Source organism: Dipteris shenzhenensis, chromosome 10 (genome assembly GCF_047967505.1).
Source record: "Dipteris shenzhenensis isolate YYH24624 ecotype China chromosome 10, Dip_SZ_1.0, whole genome shotgun sequence".
NCBI lineage: Eukaryota > Viridiplantae > Streptophyta > Polypodiopsida > Gleicheniales > Dipteridaceae > Dipteris > Dipteris shenzhenensis.
In genome coordinates, this window is record NC_141605.1 from 15817291 (window position 1) to 15845233 (window position 27943).

The window sequence follows — 27943 nt, forward strand, 5'->3', positions numbered from 1 at the left end:
CCTCTGGGCCACCCAAACCTCTCCCTCAAAGGGGTCTACGTTCAAGTGTCCATCTGGAGCCTCTTGCCAACCCGGGTGGTATAAGAAAAGAAGGGCACCTCGTCCACCTGCTCTGTGAGGCCGACCCTAGAAGGCCAAAACCACTCTCTGAATCCCATTGGACCTCCCTTAGGGGCCTACCTTCCCAAAGCCAAAGGTGCCATCTTGGGGCATCTTGCTCTAGAATGCTAGGGGGATCAATGTGCAACTCCTTTCCCAACTGGTCCACAACTCCGATCATCTGCCAATGAATCCCATCTAGACTCCTAGGAGCCAATTTACTAGGCTGTGGCAAGGACTTGGTTTTGCCACTAAGGCATGGCTCGCTAGGGAGAGTTTGACGTTGTCTGGCCCTGCAGTATCCAACAAAAGCCAAAGGCACTCCCCCACTCTCGAATCTCTTATCTCTTGAGAGCTTGTGAAGAAACCAATGGATTTTGTCTAGTTGATCCATGCACCTGAGGCCTCGCAATAGATAGCCAGGGCTCCTCGGACTCTCTCCAAGCTCGTTGTGGTGCCCTTTGCGTACAAGGCTGTGCCATCCGCAAACGCTTAGTGTAGCAGCTCCTCATCCAGTCTGATTGGGAGCCTTAAACGTGTGAGGCCCGCCACCCGTGATCTCAAGTAGTAGCCCAATGCCTCCGCCACAAAAATGAAAAAAAAAAGGAGCTAGGGGACAGTCCTAACAGACCGAGCGAGATAAAAGAAAGGCCTCACCCGTGTGTCCATCGACAAGCATCTGACTAGAGCTTCCTGCATAAAGCGCAGAGGCTGGTCTAATCCATCTGTCTGAGAAACCCAACCTCTGCATAGTGCCCTCCAAGAAAGACCATCTGTCGTAAGCCTTCTCAAAATCCAAGAGAAGGATGGCCAAAGGATGTGACTTCTTCCTGGCCCAATCCACTGCTTTCGAGAATGTGGAAATGTTGTCCAAGATGCTGCATTCTTGAACAAAGTCGCTTTGCGTGTCATGGATGATGTCGGTGAGATGAGGCCGCAGCCTTTCACTCAAGACCTTGGCGAGGATCTTGTATGAGGTGTCAAGGAGGGTTATCGGTCTCCATTGTCGAATATCTGACCTATCTCCCCCTGTCGGGATCAAACAAATCCACCCCCTACTCAAGGGTTGAGGATGGGAGCCCTTTTGAAGATCTCCTAGAAGTTTCGGAAGAAGGCCGTAGTCCAGGCCATCTTCGCCAGGACACCTCTGGGTCAAGGGCTTCCGAGAGCTCCTCGTCCGTGAAAGGCTCCTCCAGACTTCTGCACAACTCCCACAAGACTGCCGTTGGAACGTGGTCACCCTTTCCGCCTAAAAGAGCTAGTTGTAGAAAATCGTGGTTAGCTCTAGTTTCTCTTGTGGATTGGTGTGCATAATACCATGTGGATCTCGTAACTGCGTCCCTGTCGATCGAGGTCCAGTGGTTTGAAAAAACTGCTTCGCTATCCTATTAGCCTGTTGAACCTCCGTATTTTGGAGCTTAAGGCGTGCACTCTCATATTTGTCACTAAGCCAGTGGGATCCTGCGTCTTGCTCCTTGAGCCTCTCTATGGAGGCAAGGTCTCGTCACGGTGCACGCTCGCGCTCTTGAAGAGCCCTCCTCTGTTTGATAGCGTGAGATTACAACTCAGTGCTCCTCTGAATCGCATTTGTCACCCACGAAGCCTAGCCCTTGCAAGGTGTCGACTCTGGCTACTGTCAAATCTTTGCCATAACCTGCTGAATCTCCTCATCCTGTAGGAGGTCCTCTGGAATGCGGACCCCCTTTTGGGGAAGACCTCGGCGGAGCAGCTCTAAGTAGAGTAGTATAGGAGAGTGGTCTGACATCGTGGTGCCTATTGGAATCCTTGTAGAGCCATCTCTGTGGAGTGCAAAGTCCCCAATATAGAAGCGATCTAGCCTCTCAAGCGATCCATAATCTCTCCTCTGGTCGAATGAGAAGTGGAGGCTGCTAGGTATCCTGCTAAACTCTGGCTCTTGCCATTGATCGTGAAGATGAACTGTTCCCATGTGCTCCGTGCAGCCGCTGGCATCTTAGAGGAGGCACTACACTGCTTGTCCTCCCTAAACTCCAGGTTGTTAAAGTCTCCTCCAATGATCCAGGAGTCAACATTTGGAAGACATTCTGTCAGCTGCCTCCAAAAGGTTGGACGGTGCTGTCTACACGTTGGGGCATACACATTTGGACTCTCCCATCCTGTCTCCGATTCAAATTGCCCACCTTGTGATAAGCTCACCCTGATCATAGACCTTTGGGGCTAGCTCCTGTGAGACCGAGATGTGGACCTTTTTGCTTCGCCCTACGGTAGGGGACCACACCTCCAAGCCTCTCCTACAGAAGGTGGTGTCGTCGCCTGATGGTTGATGCTAAGAACATGTGCTCTTGTGTCAAAAGGAAGTCCATTGCTCGCTCTACCATTGCCCTTTACAACTCTTATTGAGGGATCAGGTACTGCAGCGGCTGACTACGAGCACGAACGTGGAGCACGTACACGTTTTAACTCACCATGGTCCGGCTCATGAGGGCGGGGAAGCAAAAAACAAGACTCTCTTGCGAGTGGGTTCTTGTTTCAGAAATCTACCTTTTGTGATTTGAAGGGGGTTTGGAGGGCAAGTAGTCCGTGTTCGTACGTCGGTGTATTAGGGCGGACACCGATTCTATGCCAATCTTTCATGCCCACTTCATCATATGGAGACTTCCACTTCAAACAAATCAACACACTTCTGGAGTGGCCAGTAGTATTCCTTGTCAATCTTTGCCTCAGGCGACAGTTTGACAACCCCTACTGCCAAACCATACATCGGCTTCTCGTGCGTGAAACTCAACTAAAAATTCACTTCAGCACCATGGGCGTACCAAAGGTTCAGTCTCTGTGGCCCCATCCATTTGTCCATCATGCATGAAATCTGATCCCCCTAGATAGCATCAGATACCACTGGGGACCACTTCTCCAACCCTATGGAGGTGAACCAGAATCTCCAAACTGGGTGCGTCTGGGAGCCGACTACGCAGATCATAAGCGTCACCTTCAGAGGTAGAGGGTAGAGTTTGGAATCTCTATGTAGTTCCAGGGCCCAATCTCCAAAAGTCCCATGGTAGAAGGCGCTTAGGCTCGAGTTTGGGAGCTGCTCACTGGGAGGACAAGCCCCTTCACTCTGGATCCCACCCTGAATAGAAGAAGGGGTTGAGATGAGGAAACGAAAGGGGACACTATCTTACCCTTGCCTAATGGCACGGGAGTTGAGGCAGGTCGAAGGGGGCAGAGGGAGGGGGGGAAGTGGAGGAAGGGGTGGGTGGGTGAGTGGTGAGGATGACAATAGTAAGAGGGGCGAGGGGGAGAGGAGGGGGTGGGGGAAGCTCGGGAGGAGAGGGAGGGAGAGGGATCCGAGAGGGGAGGGGGGCGGGGAGGAATAGGGGCGATCATAGGCCTACCCTGCTGATCAGGCTCGCAGGGGCTTTGGATCCCCTCCTCGCCAACTGTTGCCGGGCTAACCTCCGTAGCTTTCGCCATCAGAACATCAGGAACTGTTGAGGCTCGCTACTGACACATGGGTGATTGCAGTCACTGGACCTTCACTACGGGAGGATCACTTGGTTGGACAATGGCCCCTGCTGTCGTTGCTTGTTGGGGGGGGGGGGGCTCAACCAAGGGGTCCTGTAGCTGCTCCTTCGCGGGTGCCTCTCTCTCTCTCTGTATCTAACCTATTGCTTGCTTTGCTTTCAAGCCAGTTTCCTTGGTTTCTTTTTCTTTTTTACCTAGGTCCATTCTCCCTCTGAAGGTGTCACCCAAGGGGTTTGAGACTCCTGCTGCTCTTGTCCGAAGGGGTGATGGGCCCTGGCTTGCTGACTCTGCCTGCCTTGCGGGGGTGGGAGGGAAGGAGCCCGCCGACCCTGGCCACGAGGGAAGTCTCTGGCTAAATGACCCATCTGCCTGCAATGAAGACATTGGCCTGGTAACCTAGAAAATCTCCAGTCTCTGATGAAGTGTACCTCCCTCAGGGTCTCGATGAGGATCAACTCTCGGAGGGACTCTGGGTTCTCAACCACTAGTTTGATCCTAGGGACCCTGTCGTTTGGTACCACCGATGATGTCTAATCTAGCAGGGACTTCAGGACCGTGCCAAACGCTCTACTAATAGAGGGGAGGATGACTCTATAGTCCTTTGGGAGCCCCGGAAAGCGGAGCATCACAAGAAATTGGGTTACATGGTGTGTCGTGTCCATGTCCTCCCCATTGTAAAGCCATGGTACCGAGGGAAGAGGAACACCAAATGCGGGCGAAGAAGGATGGGGCTTTGCTCCACGAGTGTCAAGGCTGTAGTAGGGAGCTCAGCTGGATTAGGAAGACACCTCTTCTGTAGATGGTGACCTCTTGAATGTGATCGCCCTCTAGTGCCAAGCTTGCGTAGATCCCCTCTCATACATGTCTCCTTATGGGTGTAAGACTCACAATTCTTCCCACGACTGGAGGGACTGAACTGCCAGACCAAGGGTCACCACCAAGGTTTCTTTTTGTCCGAAATAAAGCATAAAAATCACCGCTGCTGCAAGGGAGGAAAAAGAAAAGGAAAAATCAGACCTAAGGGATCCAATAGACTTAGAAAAGGAAAAAAAGAGGGCTGGATTGTACAAAGGGAGGATGGGAAGAGGAGCGGGAGCGGAAGAGAGAGGCGAGAAGGGGGAGAGGCAGAAGAAGGGTGGACGGCAGGCAAGACAGGTGGGAGACGGAAGGAGGTGAGAAGGCGGCGGGAGGAGGCGGAAGACAGGTGGGGGGAGGTAGAATGGAGGCAGGGGAGTGGAGGCATAGGAGAGGGAGGCGGGATGAGGCGGCGGAGGGTTGACGGGCTAGAGGTGCGATGTAGGTGGGAGCAAAAGCAAGCAGGAGGAGGCGAAGGAAGGAGGCGGGAGGGCGGAAGAGGAGATGGCGGGAGGAGGAAGAGAAGGCGGGGGAAAGAGAGGGTGGGAGGCAAAGAAGGGAAGGAGGTTGGGGGTGTTGGAGGAAGAGAAGGTGGGGGGACGGAGAAGTGGGAGGCGGAGAAAGAGCTAGAGGTGATGGAGATGGCAGAAGGTGGGGGCACCGCAGGTAGAGGAAGAAGGCAGGAGGAGGAGACGGCTGAGGTGAGGGAGTGGGTGGAGGAGCTGGGGAGCAGGTGCAGCTCACAAAAAATGACTATGTGCAAGATTTTTCCGTGAAGGCAGGGCCCTTTTTGTCCAATCATATGGGGCAAGAAGTAGTCAATGTGTATTGTACCTAACGAAGGGGGTCTAATGTGGTTGGGTTGGCCACAACCATTCTGTGGGTCCCACTGCATCTAGAGGAACTGCTTGCCCTCCCAAAGCCATAGACAGCTTGGATGGGTGTTAAATATTGCTAGGGTGGGGATCAGTTGACTAGCACCACCAAACCATGACAACTTGTTGCCATGGATGCATGTCCAGGGACTCATTATTAAGGTTGCAGCTCTAACCTACACTTGGATAAGATTCGAAAGAGCCAGCAATGTTGTGAGTGCTTCTGGCTGAGTACATACACAAATAAACTTGTAAAATTAATCTTGAGAATTACATCGATATGGTTGGTTTGGCTATTATGCCAAACCATCAGGGACAAATATGATGGCTCTAACTCATCCCATGTGGAACAAGGAATTAATGAGAATAAGTATGCAACCTTGGATTGTGCAAACACTCATAATGATGGATTTAGCTTTGCAGATATGATCATAACCTTCTAAACTCATGTGTCAGAAGGAATCTACACATCAAAATTTTTGCAACCTCTAAGCATGCTACCAAGAGTAGGCACAACGGTCTACCAAGAGCAACACATAATGCTTTTGCAGTATGCTTTGAATCTATATTTGCTTTCTCTAAATTTCCATAACATTTCGTAGGTAGAAAAGATCTTATATGACAATGGCATGTTTATTAGCTTTGGTGAACCCCATCATTTTTGTTCCTCTTCGTGTTTGCCATTTTAAGTCTTGTATTGTGATCTTCAACACTTCTTGCCTCTCCAGTGTAGCATTCTTAGGTATTTCTTCCTTTTTGAGCTTGTGGCTTCTCCCCACGTTCCCACTACTTTTCGTTCTTTTTTTCTAAGGACCTTTTTTGTTTTTTCAAAAGTTTCCGTCCTTTTTCTAATTGTCCATTCTTTGGAGCTAACTCTAAACCTCTTGATGGTTTTTAAATTTGCCATTGTGGGATATTCGAATGAAACCCTTCCTTTGCCTTCTCAATACTTCATCAAGTAGCACCTCCTCTCAATCATCTCTTCTTATTGGTGCACCATTCTCGTTACTTCTTAATATCATTTTGGTGCAACAAGTTTGCAAAGTACCCATTTCTTATCAACCTTCCATTGCCATGTGCAAGAAAAACGAGTGAAGCAATGCAGAGCCATTTTGTCCAAGTCCTTGAATCACTTCATCAATTATGTTTTCTATTAAATCAATTAATCGATTATGGTCTCCTTATTTCAAATCTTTTTACACATTGCTCCCTCATTGAATTGTACATGACGTTTTCAAACATGTTGAATGTGGCTTCTTTCTTCTCAACACAAATAGTACTTAGAAGAAGTCTCATTATCAAGACAGAGAACTCTTGAATGGCATTCTTCTCTAAGTAGAGGTTCACTTTTCCATTCATCACACACATTGTCTATAAATATTGATAATCACACGCATCTTAGGCAACACGAGGAGATGCATTGTAATGGTACAAGAGGTTTGAAGATTCTGTCCAAGTTTGATTATAACCATTAAGGATGTTGAGAATGGTGTTCCTCTTTTGAGGATGCTCTTGTAGCACTAAATAAAATAAAAAGCATAACCACATCACTCAATAGTAGTTGGCTAAAGGGCAAGTCACATTAGAAACGTTAATGCCCAAGGATGATGTTAATTGGTTGAGAATATTGAAATTAAAATGATAGACCACCTATCCATTGCAACCAGCTGGACGTGTGTGAGATTGTAATGCCCAGTCGCTTCAACTAGTTTGCATCATCAACATGAGTTGTTAGATTGATTTTGTCAATGTCATTCAAATCTCACATTTGGATAAGCTGAGGGATGGGATCGATCTCAAGTAATGAAGTTGCATTTGAAGGTCATGAAGACACTTGAGTACATTGGGAGTTGAAGTATCTTAATACCCTCACGAAACATACGGAATGCTAATTAGACTGGGGTACAAGTAGAGGTATTTGTAGGGATTAGTAGTAGAGTAGTATACTGTTTGACTCTCAATACTAGTGTAATGACGATCTAGCTTGTGTGAATGTTGAGGGAAGGCCTTGCTAGGAGATGATACCATCAAAGGCAAAGGAACAATATTTGATGGGTGCAATTGGAGGAGAGTGTTGTGATGTCCATTTAGTACGAATGGGATAATTGGGGTTGAACTATTCTTAGCATGGTTTGCAATGCTTCTTGGAAGTTGTGTCCCCTACAAATAGGCACTTGTTTATTCTTGGAATTTCAAGTCCTTTACAAAAATTGAAAGGCTAGTTAAATCTTTCAAATAGTTTTAAAGGTGGAGGGAGGGAAGTAGTAGCTAGTCAAGAATACAAATTAGGACTCGTCAGCTCCCAAAATAAACTTGGTGAAATTGCGTTGAGGACCATTACAAGATTGAAAGTTGTAGAATATACCTCCTTAACTCGAATACTATCAATTTAAAAGGGAAGCCTTATCAAAATATTGTCATGGAAATTATTGTGGATTATATATCAACAAGATTAGCTTTAATGCTATCCTTTTCGCATGTGACAGTGAGGTTGGTAAGGAAATACTCAAGAATTTGCGAGTAACTTTTTGCCATGTTTTCAACCAACTCTTTGACAAAGGAAAGAAACATAAATGAACGATGGAACATTGGGTGAAAGATGGAACCCTAGGGGATAGCTATTGAGATGAGGGCAAAGAAAAAGGAGGAGAAGAGTGCATGCCAAGCATACTAAGCTTGGGAGAGACTCAAAAAGGAAAGATATTGAACCTATCTTGAACCACAACTATGGAATGTTAAGCTATTGTTGAAATGCTATGCTAGAAAAGATAAAGGGTACGAGACAAGTGGATATGATGTGGAAGGTGAGGACAACTTGTTGAATGCATGTAGGGTGTGATAAGATAGTGGGAGCATGTGACAAAAGTTAAAGAACAATTTGCTTTCTCCTCAGGATACTTGACCCATCACATCTATATTTTTCATTACAGTGATGGTGCTCATTGCTATTCAATGATTTCAACTTCGGACCATGAGGGACTTGTGGCCAAGCACATCACATGCAGTGAGGAACTTGGCTCCTCTTTGGCCCACATGTTGAACCATGTCTTACTTGAGGATTTCCGCCACACATGGTCCATTGTGTATTTTTAAAAACTGCAAACCCTCCTTGAAAAGGGAGCACCTAAGGGGGCTATCCTACCATCCTCACTCTGAGAAGTGATAGCTTGAAATGAGCGACTGAGCTATAAAGTTGGTGGAGAATTTTTGACATAGCTTCATAAAATTATTATTGTAATGCATGTAACTTTATTAAATGGTGCCAAAAACATGATAAATATCTAAATCGTTTCTTGCCACTTGATTTGATAAGCTATATGCTTCCATTTAGATTTGTCAATCAAAAGGTACAGGTTTTCAAAGTTTGGCTATTTTTCTCCAAAAAAAAGAATGCGATGGTTTCCTAGCTTTTTGTCCCAAACCCAAATGAACAAACTTTGCCCTAATAAAACACTAATGGTTGATCAACACTATCACTTTTATCCTCAAGATGGGTGACCCTTTGGATGTTAATAAGTGATTGGTCACACATTGGCCAAACCATATGGATCCGTCTTATAGGTGTAATATAATTATTTAGTAGAGATTCATGGCGGATGAGCCCCAAGGTAGGTAGGTTTTTAGGAGAGCCTACTCTACATTGGATCACATCTTCCGACCCTGGGCCATCATTGAGAAGGGTAGGGCACATAGAAAGAAGACATATTGTTGCCTTGTGGACTTTCATAAGGCATTTGACATGGTGCTTCGAGCTTGCATCCTATGAGAATTATAGAATATGGAAGTACCATTAGAGAGGACATGGAGTATCACTGCACTATACGAGTCCATCAGTAAACGGTTAGGGTCCTAGGAGGCTTGCTAGATGAGATCTCTAGAATGATTAGGGTGAAGTAAGGTTGCTTGCCCAATTGATTCTATTTGGCCTATATATTGATAAGATTTTAGGCTTGATTGACAATTTTGGGGGTTTCAGGGGGAGCCTAGTTGACACATGGATCCCTCTCTTATTATATGCAGATGACATAGTGCTTATCTCTTTGCAGGAGTTTTGCACATAGTGAGACCTTATGGTTAGGGAATACTCTATTAAGTATTACTCTATAATTGTTCTCTACCATTTGTTCGACTAATGAGACTATCTTGTTAGCTTTAGAATATAGAGTATCTATCCTTTCTTGGTTGAATAATTTTCCACAGGTGCTTTGCGCTTTCCTTGAATAGGCTCTACTGTATTATCAACAATGTGGATTATATTCTTCATCTTTCCAACGATTTCATTTTGTAAACTACATTGTTGACATGAAAACTACCTTCACATGAAGAATATTCTTCCATGCTTTCAAATTTGCATAGTGATTATGCCTTTGATTTTGTTCATCATAGTTTTCTCTTGCTCTGAACCTCCGTGATCATATTCTTTCTTTCTATAATCAAGCTACATTATGTTTCCTACTACCGAAATTTTTGACAATATTGTACTGTATACTTGTCATATTTCTTGATATTTTGATTTATACAAGGTTGCACTCATGTCTTGTGCTTCTTTTGATGTTGTGGTTGTGTTCAAATGTCCAAGAATTACATCTTGCACATTTTGTTTGATCAAGTGGTATGCACATTTGTTCTTTTTGTCTTGTTGTGCTTGTGTAATGGCAATATCAATCTGTGTATTAGCTATTGTTTGAGTAGATTGCCATCAATATATTCCATCTTTCTTGAACATATTTCATCTTTTTGGGTAGACTGCCATCAACATATTGGTCTGGGTAGACTGCCATCAACATATCCATCTTTCTTGAATGATAGTTTCTATTCTGTATTTCCATATACCGTATTTTTTTGGTCAAGGTAGAGTGCTATCAACATATTCCCATCTTTCTTGAAGAAAAATGATAGTTTCTATTTTGTATTTCTATGTACCATAGCTTTTGTCGAGCTTTGCTAAAGATTCCAAGTTGATGTTGCATGTTGATGATAGTTGGATGGCAATATGCCTTAATCTAGATTAAGTTGTATAAAATGTGCACACTTTAATGATGGTTTGATTTCAATAAAAAATATTCAAGATATCTTCAAATAATTTGGATTGGATGTGCTAAAGAGGTTGGTCAAGGCTGTACTCAAATTTGACTTTAAATGAATAACTTTTTCTATGAAAAGTACCTAAAACTAGTGATTGATTTGACCCTTGGTAATGATGCCCAAAAGTGAGCTAAATATAATAAAAGTTAGCGTAAAAATGAGTGTTTTTTGGCTATGTATGAATGTGAATAGACATTAGAGTTTAACTTTTTGCATAAGTAGGTCTTTGAACCTTAGAGAAACTAGCCAAATTAGGTGGTAACTAAGTAGTGGTGGTTTAATATCAACTAGCTTGACCTAATATAGGGCTAACCAAGGGTTATATTTTACCCCAGAAGTACGTCAATTCTTATCTAGCATGTGTAGTGATGTTGCAATTTATCATGCCATGTGTCATCATCATTGTCTTCTTGTTTTCTTGCCTTTGATTATGTGATTCACATTTGGGTTGCTGTGCTTTTCATGTGTTCTCTAATTGGTTGTGCATGTGTGTATGTGTTGTGTGTCGTGTGTTGCTATGTGACATTGCCTATGTGATGAATGTGCTATGGGGCTGCTTGTGTTGAATGTTTACTTGCCTTGTGGTGTGCTTTGTCTATGTTATATGTGACAAAGTGCGGATCGTACTAGCCTAATCTATCACTTAATGAGCATAAATATCATGGAGGATCAAACCAAATACGAAAAACCATTGGAAGAGAGACAGGAAGTATGAAACACTCAATCTATTCCAATGTGCTATATCAACAATACATGATAGGCCTCTTATATAGAGAGAGCCTTTAGAATAGTCAAACCATGTGGGATCCTCTCATCCACATCTCTCCTTGTGGATATCCTCAATCCACATCTCCACATCATGTAGTCCACATCCTAGGGTGGCTACTTCGATTCTTTCCTATACCATACCTTAGCCTTTAATTATGTGCTCATGGCACCACATCTCTCAACACCTCCCCTTGGTGCCATGATCCTTTGGCTACTGCAAGGTGGTTAGATGTGAGTTACATTCCATCACCTCCCCTTAGTGCATGCATTGCTACTTAAGGTGGTCAAGTGTGGTTTCTACATGTCAATACCTCCCCTGGGTGCTTTCATAGCTACTCTCAGGTGGTCAGGCTTGATTTACAAAATATAAGCAAGGTTGGCAAGGTTTTTCATTTCTCAATACATTCCATTGATGTCACCATTTGGCTCATGGCTTGATGATGATGGCATTTGCTTCTTTGCTTGGTGTAGCTTCATGCATGATGCTTTGTTCTTCCATGTGCCTTGATGCTTTATGTGTGGATGCCATGCTTTGTGCTATGGTCATCTCATGCACTTGTGCTTTTGGCATGCTTATGACAATGATGTGTGCAATCATGCTTTGATTTGTCATTTGTTGCAAAGGCCTTACCAATTAATTTCTTTTAATATTGGCAGTGTCTAATTGATAACAATGATTCTGACTTGATAGACGCGTAGAGCTCGAAAAGACGATCACTTTTCCTTTTTTGGAGCGTGTGCAAATTCTTCTTGGATTGGAAGTTACGGCTTGTCGATTTTTTTTTTTTTTGTGAAGAAGAGGGGCTTTGATGATGTGTCACAGGGATTCACATGCTGAATTCCTTACTGTGCTTAGCAAGGGACTTTGTGCTTAGGTGGCACTATGGTGACTGTGCGTGCTTATGTGGCAGTTAACCAACCCTAACTCTAACCATGGTGGATTAAGTTAACTAGACCATGATTAAGTCTTATCTGCCACGTGGCACAACTTCGACCAAACATCATTAAACTAAACCTAAAATTAACCACGGTTTAGTCCTACCACGTGCCTCTTCCATGGAGCTGCCACGTGTCCTAAGATTCAACTCTTGAAAAGATAAACTTTGAAGCTTGCTCTGTGGGAGCTTTGACGACGGCCGATGGCATGCAGTGGAGAGAATTGGAGAGCTATGGCGGCCCGGTGTATTAGTGGAGGAGCCTCTGTTGAGAGAAGGCTCGAGCTATGGAAGCCTTCGTTGGAGAGGCAAGCAATGCCTTGTAGGTAGTTTGGACGTAGAGGCAGAGCTGTGGGAGTTGGAGGCTGCATCCCATGTGCTTTGCGCTTGGAGCTGTGGGAACCCATCATTGGAGAGGCTCGTGCTAGTAGATAGGCATCATGAGCGCTATAGGTTGCGGTAGTGCAGGAGTCATTAAGCATGAAGGAGCTTGGAGGAGCAGGACTGCTTGGAGTGGATGGAGGAGTCGCCTCTGTCTTGTGTAGATATGGAGCGGTTGGTAGCCTATAGCATGAAGGCATTGGATCGAAGATGAAGAGCTCTATCTTTTGCTACAAAGGGGCTCGGCCATGAGTATTGTTGCTGGAACCCATGTATGCTCAAGAGCACTGCTTGTTGAAGAAGCTTGTGTGTAGGAGCTCGTTGCAGAGCCGGTTCTTCCCTTCGGAGGTGGCTTTGGAGCGGCTTGAGAAGGTTGGAGACCTCTTTCTCATTTCAGCGCGTTGGAGCCACCTGGGGAACCTGCTCTCCTATTAAACTCTCTGGGTTGTGTCTGCATAGAAATCAGAAACTACCACAAAATGTGAAGCACTTGTAGCTCGCCGAGGGCTCACATAGTTTTATAGCTTGCCGTAAGTTCATAATCAATTTCCAAGAGACCACTCAAAGCCAACTCCTCGAGCCTTGGTAGTGATCCGCAGAAGATACTTGCTTTATGAGCAATGAGATTCTTAGACTGCGCTTTGCACTCTTATGCCAGCTTTGAATCCCGTGAGAAGAAGTTGCATATCTATTGGATCATGGCCTATAGAAAAACTCTAGCTCCACTCTCTCACCAGAAATTTCACTCAAAAGAGAATGGACCTAAATCTCTTTTTCATGAGAAGACAAATCTTTCAACAGAAATCTCTCAAGACTTTGAAGAACTTAAAACTAATCTAAAAGAAAACATGTGCTCCTAAGGCAAGCCTACCACTAATCTAGGAGATGACCTAGGCTTTGATACCATGATAAAGTGCAGATCGTACTAGCCTAATTTATCACTTAATGAGCATAAAGATCATGGAGGATCAAACCAAATACGAAAAGCCATGGGAAGAGAGACAAGAAGTATGAAACACTCAATCTATTCCAATGTGCTATATCAACAATACATGATAGGCCTCTTATATAGAGAGAGCCTTTAGAATAGTCAAACCATGTGGGATCCTCTCATCCACATCTCTCCTTGTGGATATCCTCAATCTACATCTCCACATCATGTAGTCCAGATCCTAGGGTGGCTACTTTGATTCTCTTCTATACCATACCTTAGCCTTTAATTATGTGCTCATGGCACCACATCTCTCAACAGTATGTGCCTTTGTTTCATGCTTGACTATGTGTGGGTGCATGGATTTTTTGGCTTGTACTAGTTGTGTTCTACTTGCATGTTGCATGGCTTTGTGTAGTTGTGTGGTTGGTGCAGCTATGTTTTTGTTGCGTGCTACATGGCTATGTGCTTAGTTTTGGTGTTATTGCATTGTGTGTGGCTCTTGACAATGTTAGGCTTCCTTTGGAGGGGATCACTTACATGATGGAATGCTATTTCCCCCGTATATGGATATCTTAGTACTTGTATGTCTCTTGCTAGATACTTCTAGGAGGCTTGCATAGCAAATTAGTTTGCATACTAGGGTCATCAACATAGCAGGGCTACTTTCCAACAATGAGCGACCGGCCATGGCCTACACAAAGTTAGAGTGTGAGAGCCCATGTGTGTTGTTGATCTTGTCATTTCTTCTTGAGAGGATGGCCAGTTATTCACATGTCGAAGGAGCTCAACAATATGTACAGTCACATGAGGTTGAGATTGTTCTTCTCAATGCACAATGGATGGAAAACGAGTTCTTTATAGATTTTTCACACTCATCGAAAGCATATAGCAAGCATATCACAATGCATCAGCCAAAGATGATTGAGTACATATAATTATGAAGGCATATTCCAATGCCATAATATATGATTTTATTATGAAGGCATAAATATTCCAATGCCATAAGCTCTATTCACAAGATCTAGCATTGTTCAATGCTTGTGACCAATCACAACTACAATGTTACAACATGCAATAAAATAGTGTTCATCTAGCTCAGCAAAATTAGATGATGAATTACTTAAGGTTTGTCCCCCATACCATTAGGGCAGCCTTAACGGTGATGAAGAACCTTTCACAAAGACTAACCATTCTTCATCTCAAAGAGTGCTAGATAGATAGAATACTAGGTACATTATAGAGACAACCATCATGTTGCATCATCCTCTAGGTGAAATTGTCCAAATCGTCACAATGCTAAGACTTCTTAATTTGTCTATAGCAAGGAGAAGCCAGTTGACATGACGCAACTCACAACAAGAACTAAAAATTGTTTTCATCTCCATGCATATCACTGACTTATACTGTGGGAAGACCCCCATGTTGGCAACCTTAACTCCCATTTTACAATCCCAGGTTCTGCACTTGTCATAGAATTGGTCATGTGCTGCACCATAAACAGATGCTCATTTCTGTCATCACCCTATCTACTAGAAGATGCATAATTCCCTTGCTGCAATTTTCCATTCATGATGTCATTCTACTTTTTATAGCAGTCTTTAGCCATATGACCCATTTTACCACAATAGTAGCATTCAACATTGCTGTTTGCATTTTGGCCTCTTTGCCATCCACCACGACCTCTTTGGAGCTGTCAATGAGTATCCATTTTTAGTAATTGAGGCAAAAGGTTATCTTCAAATTAAGGATTCCATTTGGTTGTCTTGAACAAGTCACCCCTATGGGGAGTGTCGAGCATGCCAAACATTGGAGAGTATAAAAGCAATCATGTTGGTACTTAATAGCTCATCTTAATATGACAAAAGAGTAACGCTAAGCATGAAGCCCATGACGTCAAGCAACAAAGAGTATTACGTGCCTAATGTCCTACCAATGTATCAAGTGCCCAATGTCCTACCACTTTCAATAAATTTATCATGTTGTTACCAATATAAATTGTAGTGGAAATAATGGAGGTTAATGATTCTCTATTTAAAAATAACATATGCAATATTTTTTAAAACAAGCATCGAATTCCTAATAAGCTACTTGGTACAGACAAAGCAAAAAAAAGGAACAAAATATTTCTATTACTACCAACAGGTAGCATCCAGTTGAGCTAGCTCTATGGAAGCTTCTATAGTCAAGGTTCTAACTCCTAGAAAGAGGGAGCCCCACAATATCGGGTAGGTGAACTCAATTGAGTAAGCCCTTCTAGGTGCCACCTCATCAAGTTGTGGAGCATGGTAGATACTTCAGAGTCATCATAATGTACACGTGGAAAGTATTCCATTACAAGATGGTCACTCTATGGATCCTCTAGCTAGGTAGCTAGTCCTTCCAAAATGGTTAGTTTATCATGGTTGATCTATGGAACCAACTAATGATCCAACCCTACGTAGTCTTGGCTAATGATGTAGTCTAAACCCCTATGTGGTTAGATATTACAAATCATCCACGTTGGTTGTGTGGTTAGGCTCCAAGAAATAAAAACCTAAGGGGTGAAACTGAATGAAGAAATGGCAATGTTGCCTTATTACTACTGGGAATGGCATGAAATCATGAAGCCGATGATAGATCCACATCATTACCTATCATCTAAAAATTGAGGCTCCCACAGTCTCGTTAGTGTCAAAATTTGAAGGTAATAGTGTCAAGATCCATCCAAGAAAAGACTTGGAACAAATATGTCCCTTTCTGCCAACAAAATACAAGTTTTGGGGTCCCAACATTATCACTATAGGCAAACTCTTCTTATAGGTATCTTGTTGAAATAGAGAAAAACATAAGTGTGAAAGGAGCTCCCAAAAGCATCTGCATGGCATTGGAATATGCCAAATGGCCACAATAAAGATTGACCTCTACATCATGCATGCGAATTGGTGAATGGCCCAATGGCATCACTCATTGGCAAGGTCACAAGTGGGAGTGATTGATTGTAAGTACCCATCCATTCACAGAGCTAGACCTGTGTTGCAGCTATTGTTGTCATAACAGGCAACGGACCCATCTTTTGGTGAGTTATCATTGCTACACACTCTTTCCCTTTCTCTAGATTTTTATTATGTGCTCATTCCCTCGTCTCCATATGGATCTATCCATGCTTGCAGTAACTCCAGTAGTAGGTGATTATTTCCTTGAAACCAAGCACCGTTAGGATGTTAAACATTTGAGAAGTGCAAGAAAGAGCACCTTAGTAGCACATGCACTTTAAGCACTCGAGTGTTGGGCAACTAAGGGATGAGGGCAAAAGACCATCAATAGCCCTAGTGTTCATAGTAATAAAAGGAGTCACATTCCTATGTATAGAGAGGAGCAAGAAAAAGAACGAGCATTAGCAGTTTGCCACAATTTCTTGAAGAAGAGGATCTTCACATAACAAGCCTCTCTATTTAACTCATGCCTAAGCAAAAGCAATGACTAAATAAAGTTAGTTTTGGGGATAGGGAGGGGTATTTTGGGCTTTATCAATAAACACCTACCTTGAACGATGTTGGTATACATGGCACAATTAGTCATAATAATTATGTTGAAAAAAAGCACTAAATTCAATGTATAGATACCCTGAATTCAATGTATAGACACCCTAACTCAGTGCATGATTAAAGGCTATACTTTCTACATCTCATGCAATACAAAGCAATGCACATAGAACACTCAAATTTTATTTCTCAGTTTTAGCCCCAATCTCAACATGCTCTCACATACACCTCGCACTCTTTTCTCTTGTTGAAACCCGACAATAAACCCAAGGACCTAGCCATCAACCCCCTTCTGCATTCATAACTTGAATTATAACAAACACAGAAGATGCATGTTCGCAACCTGCCAATAGAGAAACCTATTAGAAACCACATTACGGTTAGGTTTTCATTGGTTCTTGAGGAGAACATGAAAAATACAGATCATAAAACAACTGCCATATTCTCTTACTTCCTACATAAGGTTAACTTATGTCTTGTCCTCCTAGCATAAAGTGCATAATGTATTAGAATGAGAGACAACCAAGACATCCACACGAAAGATCTCAATTAGCCAGTTTAGCACTGGCCAAGGTTAATGTCTCTTACTTTGATTCTATTTTTCAAACGGCCAACCTCAAATATAGTAAGGGTAACAAAAGATTTGTACTTATTTTGTTCCACCAATGCTTTTGTGAGCTAACATAAGGCTATTGGTGCTAAAGAAAAAGGGCATGAGTAACTCATGTTATGCTATTCTCTAAATGTAGCTAAAATAAGGCTATTGGTGCTAAAGAAAAAGGGCATGAGTAACTGATGTTATGCTATTCTCTAAATGTGGCTAAAATGCAAAGTTTGCACTAGCATTAAAAAAAGGGTCAAAGGGTCCTCAATTGAGAGCCAAATATTGGTTCCCTAAATAGAGTATAGATATCTTAAAACAAAACAAAAATAGTTTGAGAAATCTAGCTTGCAATAAAACTATGCAACATACACCTCATAGATCTACCAGATTGCTACTCGCTTGCAAATGCTCATCCAAGAACCAACATAAGTGCTTCAGCTAGGGTGGAGTGGAAATGGCCAATGCTAATGAAACTTTCTTGGGATCGCATCATGACTCATATTCTCTACAAAAAACTTTGCAAATCAATGCTATGATCATTGTTTACACAATCGCTGGGGACGAAATGAACCCTATTTTGTAGCCAGACATCTCCTCACAAAGTAATAGGACTAGAATATGAAAACCAAGGCCATCACACACAATATCTTGTTAGAACCTCCTCACAAAGTATAGAGCTAGAATATGAAAACCAAGGCCATCATTGATGATGGTGCAGTGTAGTGCACCGTCATCAATGATGGTGGTGGCTAACATCATATACTCTTACATTAGCCAGGGAGACAGGGGGAAGACAAGGTGTTTATGAATCTTGGTATCTTGGGCTTCATATATGTTTATGAATCAAAAACTAACCACACTACACAATGCCCAAGATACCAAGAAAGTAGCGAACATCAACTAGAACATATGGACAAGTAGCTATGATTGCACAACAACCTTTGCTTTTAGCTCTTTCTGCTTTCAAAATTGTAAAAGCCTACATACTCCACCTCCATGCTTGCATAGTCTAAATTGGCTAAGTAGCACCAAAAATCCACCTTGTCTAGACATGACATGGCATCTTTCCATCATTGTCAAACCCTCTCTTGCCATGTAAGTTGTTTTTGTCAAAGAAGATGAGGATGAAGTAGCAACAAGGGTGGCTAAAGAAGAACGTGAAGAAGGCAAGAAGCATGACTATACCTTAATAATGGTAGAAATCACGTTGGATTTTGAATGATCTTTTTTGAATTCCCCTATCCTCTTACTCCCTTCCATCCATGTTTGCCTCCTAAACTACTCGGAAGACAATCACAGAAGTAGTACCTCCACCACTAAGCCCACATGCGTTGACCCCTTGAGATCCTCCATCATTGGCTCACTTAAAAATCTCACCCCCATCTATTACCCCCCCGTGTATGCTCTTGAAGATACAATACCCATGGATGTATATAGTCCCAAGCCTAAAGATTCACTATGTCATAAGATGGAACAACTCTTGCAACTAGAGTAATATAGAATGCAGAGCTCTCTTATTTTGGATATAATACACAGATGGAGGCAAGCTTGAGTGAACATATGAACAAAACCATATGTAGAGTCATGGGTTAACTGATAGTATAGTTAGTTGGGTCGATTTAATCAGTCTAGTAAGAGAAGATATCTAGCCTACAAGAGGACAATGCAACAATCATGTCTTTGCATCTGTGAAGTCACTAGTTTGGGATCACCATGCAATTCTCTATCATTTACTCATTGAATGCAAAATTTTCCACACTACTTTAGCATATGCAATCAGAAAGCCTCACTTCTAGCATCAAGATTATGTGTCATTTGCTCAAAGATTAGGGGCAAAATGATGGAGAAGAAGATGTCCATCCAATTTGTGATGTAGCCCTTGCAAGGTGACATTGACACTAGAGCGACATCTTCTCTTCACATGTCTGATGAGTTGGATTTTGATGCATGCATCACGTCTAGGTAGACTAAGAGGTTAGCACTTGATTTTATGTTTGTGTTTCATGATTTCCAGGTTTCTTTACATATTGGGTTGCTAGACAATCAATTATGGCTAGAACAAATTGGGTTAATAATATGATGAGTTGCCATGGGACTAGTGGAGAGCAAACATTTATGGTCTAACACAATTTAGAGAAGGAGATGATGCACTAATAAGGAATACAAATCCACACTACTTTTGGTTTAGCATGCATGGCAATACTCTAGCTATTCTATGAAAGCACTTATTCAGTGGATGGAGAGCATTTATGGAGTGAGCTATATGGTTTATCACAATGATTATATCCATTGGAGGAAGCTAGATTTGGTCTCACAAAAAACAAGAACTTGACATAGATGAAATGAAAGGCTTGCGAGCCTTTATTTCACATATTGGAAGTAATATCTTTAGCAGTCAAGTAAAAGTATAGATGTAATCCAATCAAATGAAAAACTTGTTAAATATCTAAAAGGACAAGAGAAATTTAATGAGCATTGACTATTGTGAATCTTTTTGGCCAAAATGAGATGAATCTTGAGGATTTGAATTAGATAGAAATACGATGAAACAGATATTGAACAAGATTAGCAATGTCTTTTACCTCACAGATTTTAGGAAGGGTGACAAGCCGCTTGCCAGAGTTTGTACCATTTGATGAAAGATTTATTACAGTTTGGGGATTTGATCTGGATGACTAAGGTGGCCCAATTTGGGTGGTAAAAGTTGCTCAAGTAGCAAGGGATGAGAAGGGAGTTGCTACAACATTCATAGATTTATGGTATGAACCAAAGCCTTGAAAAGTCTCCCAAAAAGATATACAAGGAAACAACTTTATGAGATTTGCAATAGACTTGCATATTATTGCATCTTGGGTCATGCATAGTATATAAGCTTGTAGAAATGTGGGATATATGCCTTATACCATGGTGTGTGTGTTTACATGGTGACAAAATTTTGTGAAATATTTTATTTGAGTGTGCTTGTAAATGTTAGTATGGATTTGGCATCATTCCTATTGTTGAAAACTTTACAGAGGCCTTTATTTCATCGAGGTTCATATACTTCCAAAGCTTTTTGTGGGTTGGACATTGTGTGTATGGTGTACATAACATCTATTTATCGTTGGGCATGCACATTTCCTCATTTAGGAACATGCATGGTGCGTAAGTGTCTAAAATTGCACAGTGTATGTCTTTGCATCACATGTATGTGTATATCGATGGTGACAAAACTTTGCAAATGCCTTCATTTGCAAAGTTTTGTCACCATCGATATACACATACATGTGTATTTCAAAAACTTTACAGAGGCCTTTATTTCATCGAGGTTCATATACTTCCAAAGCTTTTTGTGGGTTGGACATTGTTTGTATGGTGTACATAACATCTATTTATCGTTGGCATGCACATTTCCTCATTTAGGAACATGCATGGTGCGTAAGTGTCTAAAATTGCACGGTGTATGTCTTTGCATCACATGTATGTGTATATCGATGGTGACAAAACTTTGCAAATGCCTTCATTTGCATGTGTTACATGGTGAATTTTGTGCGAGTAAAAGAAAACTTGTATGGTCGAACATGCATATTTCCTCATTTGTTCCTTGCATGGTTCATAAGTGTCTAGAAATGTGGGATGCAATTTAGCAATGGAAAAGGAAAGCCTTCTCGAGAATGAGAATGGACGAGACGAGCACAGAAATATAATGCTATCCCAACATTCAACTTGCAACATGATTTAATAACTCAACTTGCCAAGGAGTACGAGTCAATGCTCCCCAAATTCCAGAGAATGAGAGCAAGCTTCTTCAAGCCATTCTATATAAAAAACTTCTATTATTGGGTTAGAAAGTAAGAAAAATCATTATGAGGGAAGGGGAGTGGGCAGAAGAATTTGAGCATTGAGTCGGAGGTGCCTTACCCTTCCAACTCTAATCCTTGCCTTCCAAAGGCATCTCTAGCTGTCGAACATCTTGGTTGGATCCTCTCAAAAACTTGGTTTCTACCATATGTGCCATGTGTATGTAATAGTGATAATGCCTTCATTTGTTTGCATTCAATGCACTTGTAAAGAGTTGTGTGGCTCAAACATCGTCTATGTGAATAGAAAAGTTTATTTCTTCTTTTTGGGCCATGCATGCTATGTGTAGAAATGTGAGATGTGTGGATTTACCATATATATTGTTTACCTGGTGGTGATAAAACACTAAAAAGACTTCATTTAAACAATTTTTAGGTTCTCACAAACCTTACTTTTTGTAATCTCCATATGCTTGCATAGGTCATGTGGATTGGGGCATGCACATTTCCCTGTTTTTGGCCATGCATGGTGTCTAATTTTCTAGAAATGTGGATATATGGCTTATACTAGATGTCCCAAGGTGACCCATATATGTATCCAAGGATAGGCTATAAATTAACCACAAATAAAGGTACTAAATTGATATTAGGATGATCAAGATGTCTCAGATAAACCTCAAATGTCACATATATAGAACTCTAGCCTTAGCCTCAACCTCAAGAAGGCCTCAAATTTGAAGCATAGCGTAAAATTTCATTTCGAAGGGTAAGTTAGAAGTTATCCTCTAGTTAAAATGTTTTAGAAGTCATCCTTTAGTAAGATGTTTTAGACCTAAAATTTCATTTTGAAGGGTAAGTTATAAGTTCTCTATTAGTTAAGATGTTTTAGCCCATTTTTAAGAATTGTTTTTCAAGTTGGCACTTCTTTTGGCCTGCCCTCTGAGTAGCCTTAGCAATCTTTCTCATTTTGTAAAGAAAAAATTCAAAATTTTTAGGATTATTTTGCTTCTAAATTAGGTGTGATGCTTTGATTGGCTCATCAAGTGGGAGTTAAGTGCACTAATGGCTTTGAGACGAGTTTGGCAATGAACATTCAAGACTTAGGGCCCCTTGTTTTTATTGTCATTCAATCTCTCTCCATTTATTACCTCCTTTGATTTACATTTTTGATGTTTCAAGGTTCATTTGTCTCTAGGCCTTCTCGAGAAAGGTCTTTGAAGGGCATTGGAGTCTACCAATTTAGGGATGCCTTGAAGAAGCGTGGCTGAGCAGATGTGTTGATGTGCGACTCACTTCAAAGCGAAGTTTTTCATCATGGATGTCATTGGAGGCTGATCTATTCACATGAAGATCTTTATTACGGCTTGGGAACCCGTGCAAATCCAATGCCCATAAATGTCCGTTTCCATTGCCGGGCCTTGTCCTCGAACGCATCGGATTCCGACTTCTTGCTTGCAACAGACGCAGAGGCCCACGCATCGTCGGTGAATCGGTAGGTGCCACAGTGGGCGCCCTTTCAAATCCGAAAACGAGAGGGCATTGTGGGTCTATCACCTTGTACAAGTGGGGATAGAAAGAAATCCTAGCGAGGCCCCGCAGGGCCTCATTGATGTATTTGACGTCGATGGAGATAGATTGGACTTGCGTTGAATGTTCGTGTCTATCGGTGGGATTTAATGGGTTGCTCCTGAGATGAGCAATTCGGAGTGGAAGGAGCTGGGATCCGGCGCAGGTTGCGACCAAAACTCGTTCCTTACTTTTATTTCAACGTACGTCCGCAACCTGCGGCTTCTAAAGGGCCAATGACCCAGCCAGCAGTATCAAAAATGGGTCCCGATTTCCTATCAGTTGAGCCATCACTGAGCCCATTTTTGATACGAGCCAAGGTGCGCGTGCATCGTGAGGTATTTCAAAAGATGATGGGAAACACCTCGCTAAATGTATACGCAACACCGTCAAAGGCGTAGATCTGTCGTGAAAAAGACTAAAAAACACAAAATAAACGTCGGCATTACACAAATTTGATGCTCGTGGCTGCCTAACCACTTTGAATGATGCTTCTCTGGTCGCGCCCACCAAGCACGCTCCAAACTCTACACTTCATGTAGAGGTGGCCAAACCTGATCGGTTTGCAAGAGTGGAGTGTAAATTAAGAATGAGTGATTCGAGACAGAGTCACAGAGGCATCACGGTCGCTGCTTTGATAGGACGAGTGGCTTACTTGGGATGGACGCACTACGCTGAAGTAGAAAGAGGGAGACAGGGTATCTGGAAAAAGAGGACACGAATCGTGGATGCTGCTGATAAAGCAAAGGCATTACAGGACGTCTTCTCCGTTGTGCGACTTAAAGCTGCACTTTAGAGATAAAGAGGCGAGATCGAGGATAGAATGTAGGCACGCACTGAGTGAGAGGAAGCGGAGGGGAGAGGGAGGGAGGGAGAGAGAGAGGGCCGGGTGGGGAGAGAGAGATCTCTGCAAATGCTAGGAAATGGCTGCAGAGGCATCAAGGGACAGCCAATAGCATGGAAAGCAAGAAACCATTGCAAGAGTGAACGAGAAGATGATCACAGAGGGTGGGTTGCGGCAAAATTCGACATATGCTTCAATCTGAAGATGCTGTGGAGCATTTTCAAGCAAGATTGAAGGGAAGCGCTATTCAAAGCAATATCGAGGGAGAAGAGGTAGCATGGAAAGGTAGATACCACAAGCAAAAGTGAGAGGAAAAGATGATCTCAGGAGGTCATTGGCTGTTGAGTTCGATGTTTGCTTCGCTTCGAGAGGAAGAAGAAGATGCTGCTCAGCTTCATGTAGCAGATGATAGGATGGATCTTGAGGTTGCAATCGATCAAGTAGGGGCTCTTGCAAGCAAACACAATCTGAAGTTTGCACTCGCACCGCCGTTGCACAGCCAGAAGTTTGGACTGGCAGCCACTCCGCACTGCCTGAAGTTTGCGCTCGCAGCTGCATAGATCATCGCAGGCATTCTGAAGTTGCAGCTTCCGCAAAGTCTTTGCTGCAAGCTCGAAGCTGCTCGACAAACGCGCTTCTCACTTGCTGCTTCCAGCTTCGCTCTTAGTTGCTGCCGCCAGATCTTTGCTACTCAAACCACCGCCGCCCCCGTAGCTTTTCATTTAGCTAGCTAGTTCGGCGCAGCCCTGTGATTTGCCCAACGTGCCAAAACAATGGGCAAGCTGCTGCAGAGGCTGCTTCACGGGATACTGATGCCGTCGTGGATGACGAAGCTGAAGCTGGCGTCAGCGGGGGAGGCGCCACCGAAGAAGCTACCGTTCTTCCGGGGGGGGATGATCTTCTCCTGGAAGCCGGGGGTGGGGGGAAGCTGGAGGGGCTCAACAACAGCAACGACGACGACGAGGGAAAGCTCGGAAGGATTGGAATTAAACAGCGAGGAAGAGGAAGAGCAAGGATCGTTGATAATGAAGAAGAGGAAGAGCGAGTGGATGGAAGAGGAGAGGGAGCAGGGAGGGAAGAGGAGGAGGAGGAGCAGCTGGCGATGGCGAAAGAAGTTGACGAGAAAACCAGAAGAAGAAGAAGAAGAAGATGATGATGATGATGCGTTTGTTGAGCTTCCTGAGTGCCTTTGCCACATCGTAGGCACTAGTAGTGCCCTTGTCTCTCTTGCACATGACCCTCACCAAGAGCTCTGGACCTCCATGGTCGAAATGATCGTTGGTAATGGTCTTTGGGACCTCGGTACCTTGGAATGCCTCCTCTACTGCTACCTTGGCCTCAATGACCCTCCCCTCCACCACCTCATCCACCTCACCTTCCTTCGTGTCCTCCACGACCTCCATCGCCTCCCTTCATCCTCACCACCATCCCCAACCACACCGCCAGCAACACGAACAACCTTTAAGGATCACCGACTCTAGCAGCAACAACAGCAATAGCAACATCAGTGACCCTTATTCTCCACTTGGGTGGTTTTGACTTTTAGCAAAATCACTTGGTGGTGTTCGTCGCATACCAAGGAAACTTCTAGGAATTCTATCCTTGTTTTGCAACTCTACCAAGAAATATGCCCCTCTTCTTGCATTCTCTCGACCCCCTTCGCACTCTTGGAATCCCACTCCATGTCTCTTTCACATTAGGTCTTCCCTCATCATACTTCCATTCGAGAGACCCTCAAACACATTCTAGTCAGCTGTGCTCAATGGGGATTGAGTTTTTTATAATAGGTCTCTGTTTTATCATGCACAAAGGTGAAGGTCTTTCTCTTGGAAAGTCTTGTTATGTTGTTTTATGGTGCCTTCTTACATTGTTTAGGATATAATAGGATTCACATTGGCTACATAAATCTACTTGAGTGCCTTCAGTGTAATCAAACTTTGGCTTTTGTTTAATTCTCAATGCCTCACAATCCCTATCTTTAGAATGAGAAAAACCGCATAACTTTTTGTAAAGTGATGGAAGATGTGGAGAAACTCAAAGGAATTTTCCTTTTTCTTGTTGGGATCTTTCTCAAAAAATGTGACATGTTGCTTGCATGATAGTTTAATGGGTTTGAGAAACTGAAATAGGGGATAGTGTAGTGCAACTTTGTTCTGCTAGTACATACTGATGATGCACTTGAGAAGGTCGTAGGAAACTTTATAAATCATCTCTTATGTTCATGCATTGTTAGATTCTTTTTACCCATTCACAATGTATAATTTTGGTTTAAACTATAACATGGCAAGCTAAGCATTACTTTCTCAACTCTCCTCAAATGGAAGCTTTTATTCTAAGCTCTATAGGATACTAGAATGTTAACAAGTGCTTTTAATCCATAGGATACTAGAATACAATCAAAGGAATCATTTAATTCTTAGCAAAACTTGTGTGAGATATTCAGTCTTAAATTTGGCCATCAATAACTTCATCAAGTAAAGGATGGTTTCATATACAATGTAGTTATTCCACTTAGCCATTGAATTTTCTTTTTGAGGAGCTATAATGGAGCTATGTAACATTAGGCTAAGTGAGAGTATATATAACTCACTACATTCACTATATTCATGTGCATTTATTAAAAGGGGGTTTAAGTACCCAATTATGTATGTATATTTTGTGTAAGTCCTCCCAAGGGGTTCAAGAACTATGTGCTATCTTACATATTGCTTAGTTAACACCCTAGGGTATGTAACTTTGTGGTTCCAACAAGACAACATTTTGGAACCTTGTTTGCCATCCTAGAAGTTTGAGATGCATGAAAGTCACCCAGATAGAGGAGTTTTGAATTAAAAAATGACCCCATAAGGACAAATTATGAAGTGAATTCCTTTTCTTAATTTGGCATTAGAATTTGATATCTTAACAACTCATAAAAGAGGGAGAATGTGCATTAAATTGGTTTTGGAAAACATTGTATTAATAAGCCATTTAATTTGCATTTTGAATGGCCTAGATCACGGAGGCAATTGATCTAGTGATGCAAAAGTAGTATGGACATGGCCTTTCCAAAGCCATAGATTATTCCTCCATATGATTATGCTTGAATCGTGCCTTTTCTTGGCCGCTTTCACCATTGAAGTTTGTGCAAAGTGGGCATGTGCTACAACATTAGGTGGGCTATCGACCCTACAACTTCCTTTCAGACCTACACATGCCTTCAACACACTCTTAATGTGTGCACACCATGTGGCTTTGGATGGGTTTTGAAAATTTGCAAGTTTTTTCCTTGTGAATTTCTCAAGTTTTTCTCTAAACATAATCTTAAAACATTGGTTAGTAAGTATAATTCACAATCTTAAAACATATAGCTAGTCGCTAGCATTTAGCAATTGATGTTCTCTCTTAAGCCAATGAATGCCATTAGGACAACCATAACATTACCTTCAAATCCCCCCACTACCATGCTCCTTGCCATGTCCAAAATTATAACATCCATGCTATACGACATAGGAACCCCATCCTCTTTCTTCTTGCATACCCACTCGTGCACTGCAAGAAATCCTCAATCTCATTTGACCTCTCTTTTCTTCATGATGTATTGAACATTGCAACTATTAGAAATCCTTAATAGCCTCAATCTCATTTCACACTCTTTTCTTCATTTGACCTCTCTTTTATTCATCATGTAATGAAGATTCCAACCATATTAGCACGCATAATAGAAGGCTCAAGAATTGTACTTGGAATAGTCACCTTGCCCTTCCTAGCCCTTCATATAGTCCAAATCTTCCCTACTTCTCTTAGGCTAAAATAAAAAAATAGTAATTATTCTTTGTCTAACTGGCTTTATGTTTGACCTCATCTTAATGAAGTAGCAAAATGCACATCAACATCCCTACAACATATGGTAAATGGTATTATGGCCATCTTTTTAGCATTAGAATCATCCCCTATGTCATGCAAAAGTTAACCTTTCTCATGATCATCATAATGTGACCTTTCATTTGTCGAGCATTAATTTTGTCTAGAGGGAGACATAAACACTAGGGAAAATATTTTTTTTCTACTCTGACGTAAAGCACACTCTCTTCTTAATTTATGTTATAATCAGATACATGCTCGCTTACTTGATTTCTTTTTTCTGGGTCCGCATATCAATTGCAATGTACTAGATATTCCCATGAGCAAATAGATGGAAAAACAACCTATACTCC

General features: G+C 42.3%; 2 protein-coding genes across 2 annotated transcripts in view; both read left to right on the forward strand.

Moving 5' to 3' along the window:
- LOC147897462 (alpha/beta-Hydrolases superfamily protein) overlaps nucleotides 1-21857 on the forward strand; it is a 155269-nt gene extending 133412 nt beyond the window's left edge. Inside the window, exon 14 of the mRNA XM_087380634.1 lies at nucleotides 21819-21857. The gene's annotated coding sequence lies outside the window, so the exon portion shown is untranslated. The remainder of the gene's footprint in view (nucleotides 1-21818) is intronic.
- Nucleotides 21858-23765: 1908 nt separating this feature from the next.
- LOC147897463 (uncharacterized) lies at nucleotides 23766-25589 on the forward strand. The gene has a single exon (XM_087380426.1). It carries the CDS (start codon nucleotides 24521-24523, stop codon nucleotides 25226-25228), a length of 708 nt encoding a protein of 235 aa, XP_087236552.1. The 5' UTR covers nucleotides 23766-24520; the 3' UTR covers nucleotides 25229-25589.
- The last annotated feature ends 2354 nt before the right edge of the window (nucleotides 25590-27943 follow it).

Coding starts and splice junctions, on each gene's coding strand:
- LOC147897463 (XM_087380426.1), top strand. CDS start 24,521: ATGGGCAAGCTGCTGCAGAGGCTGCTTCACGGGATACTGATGCCGTCG.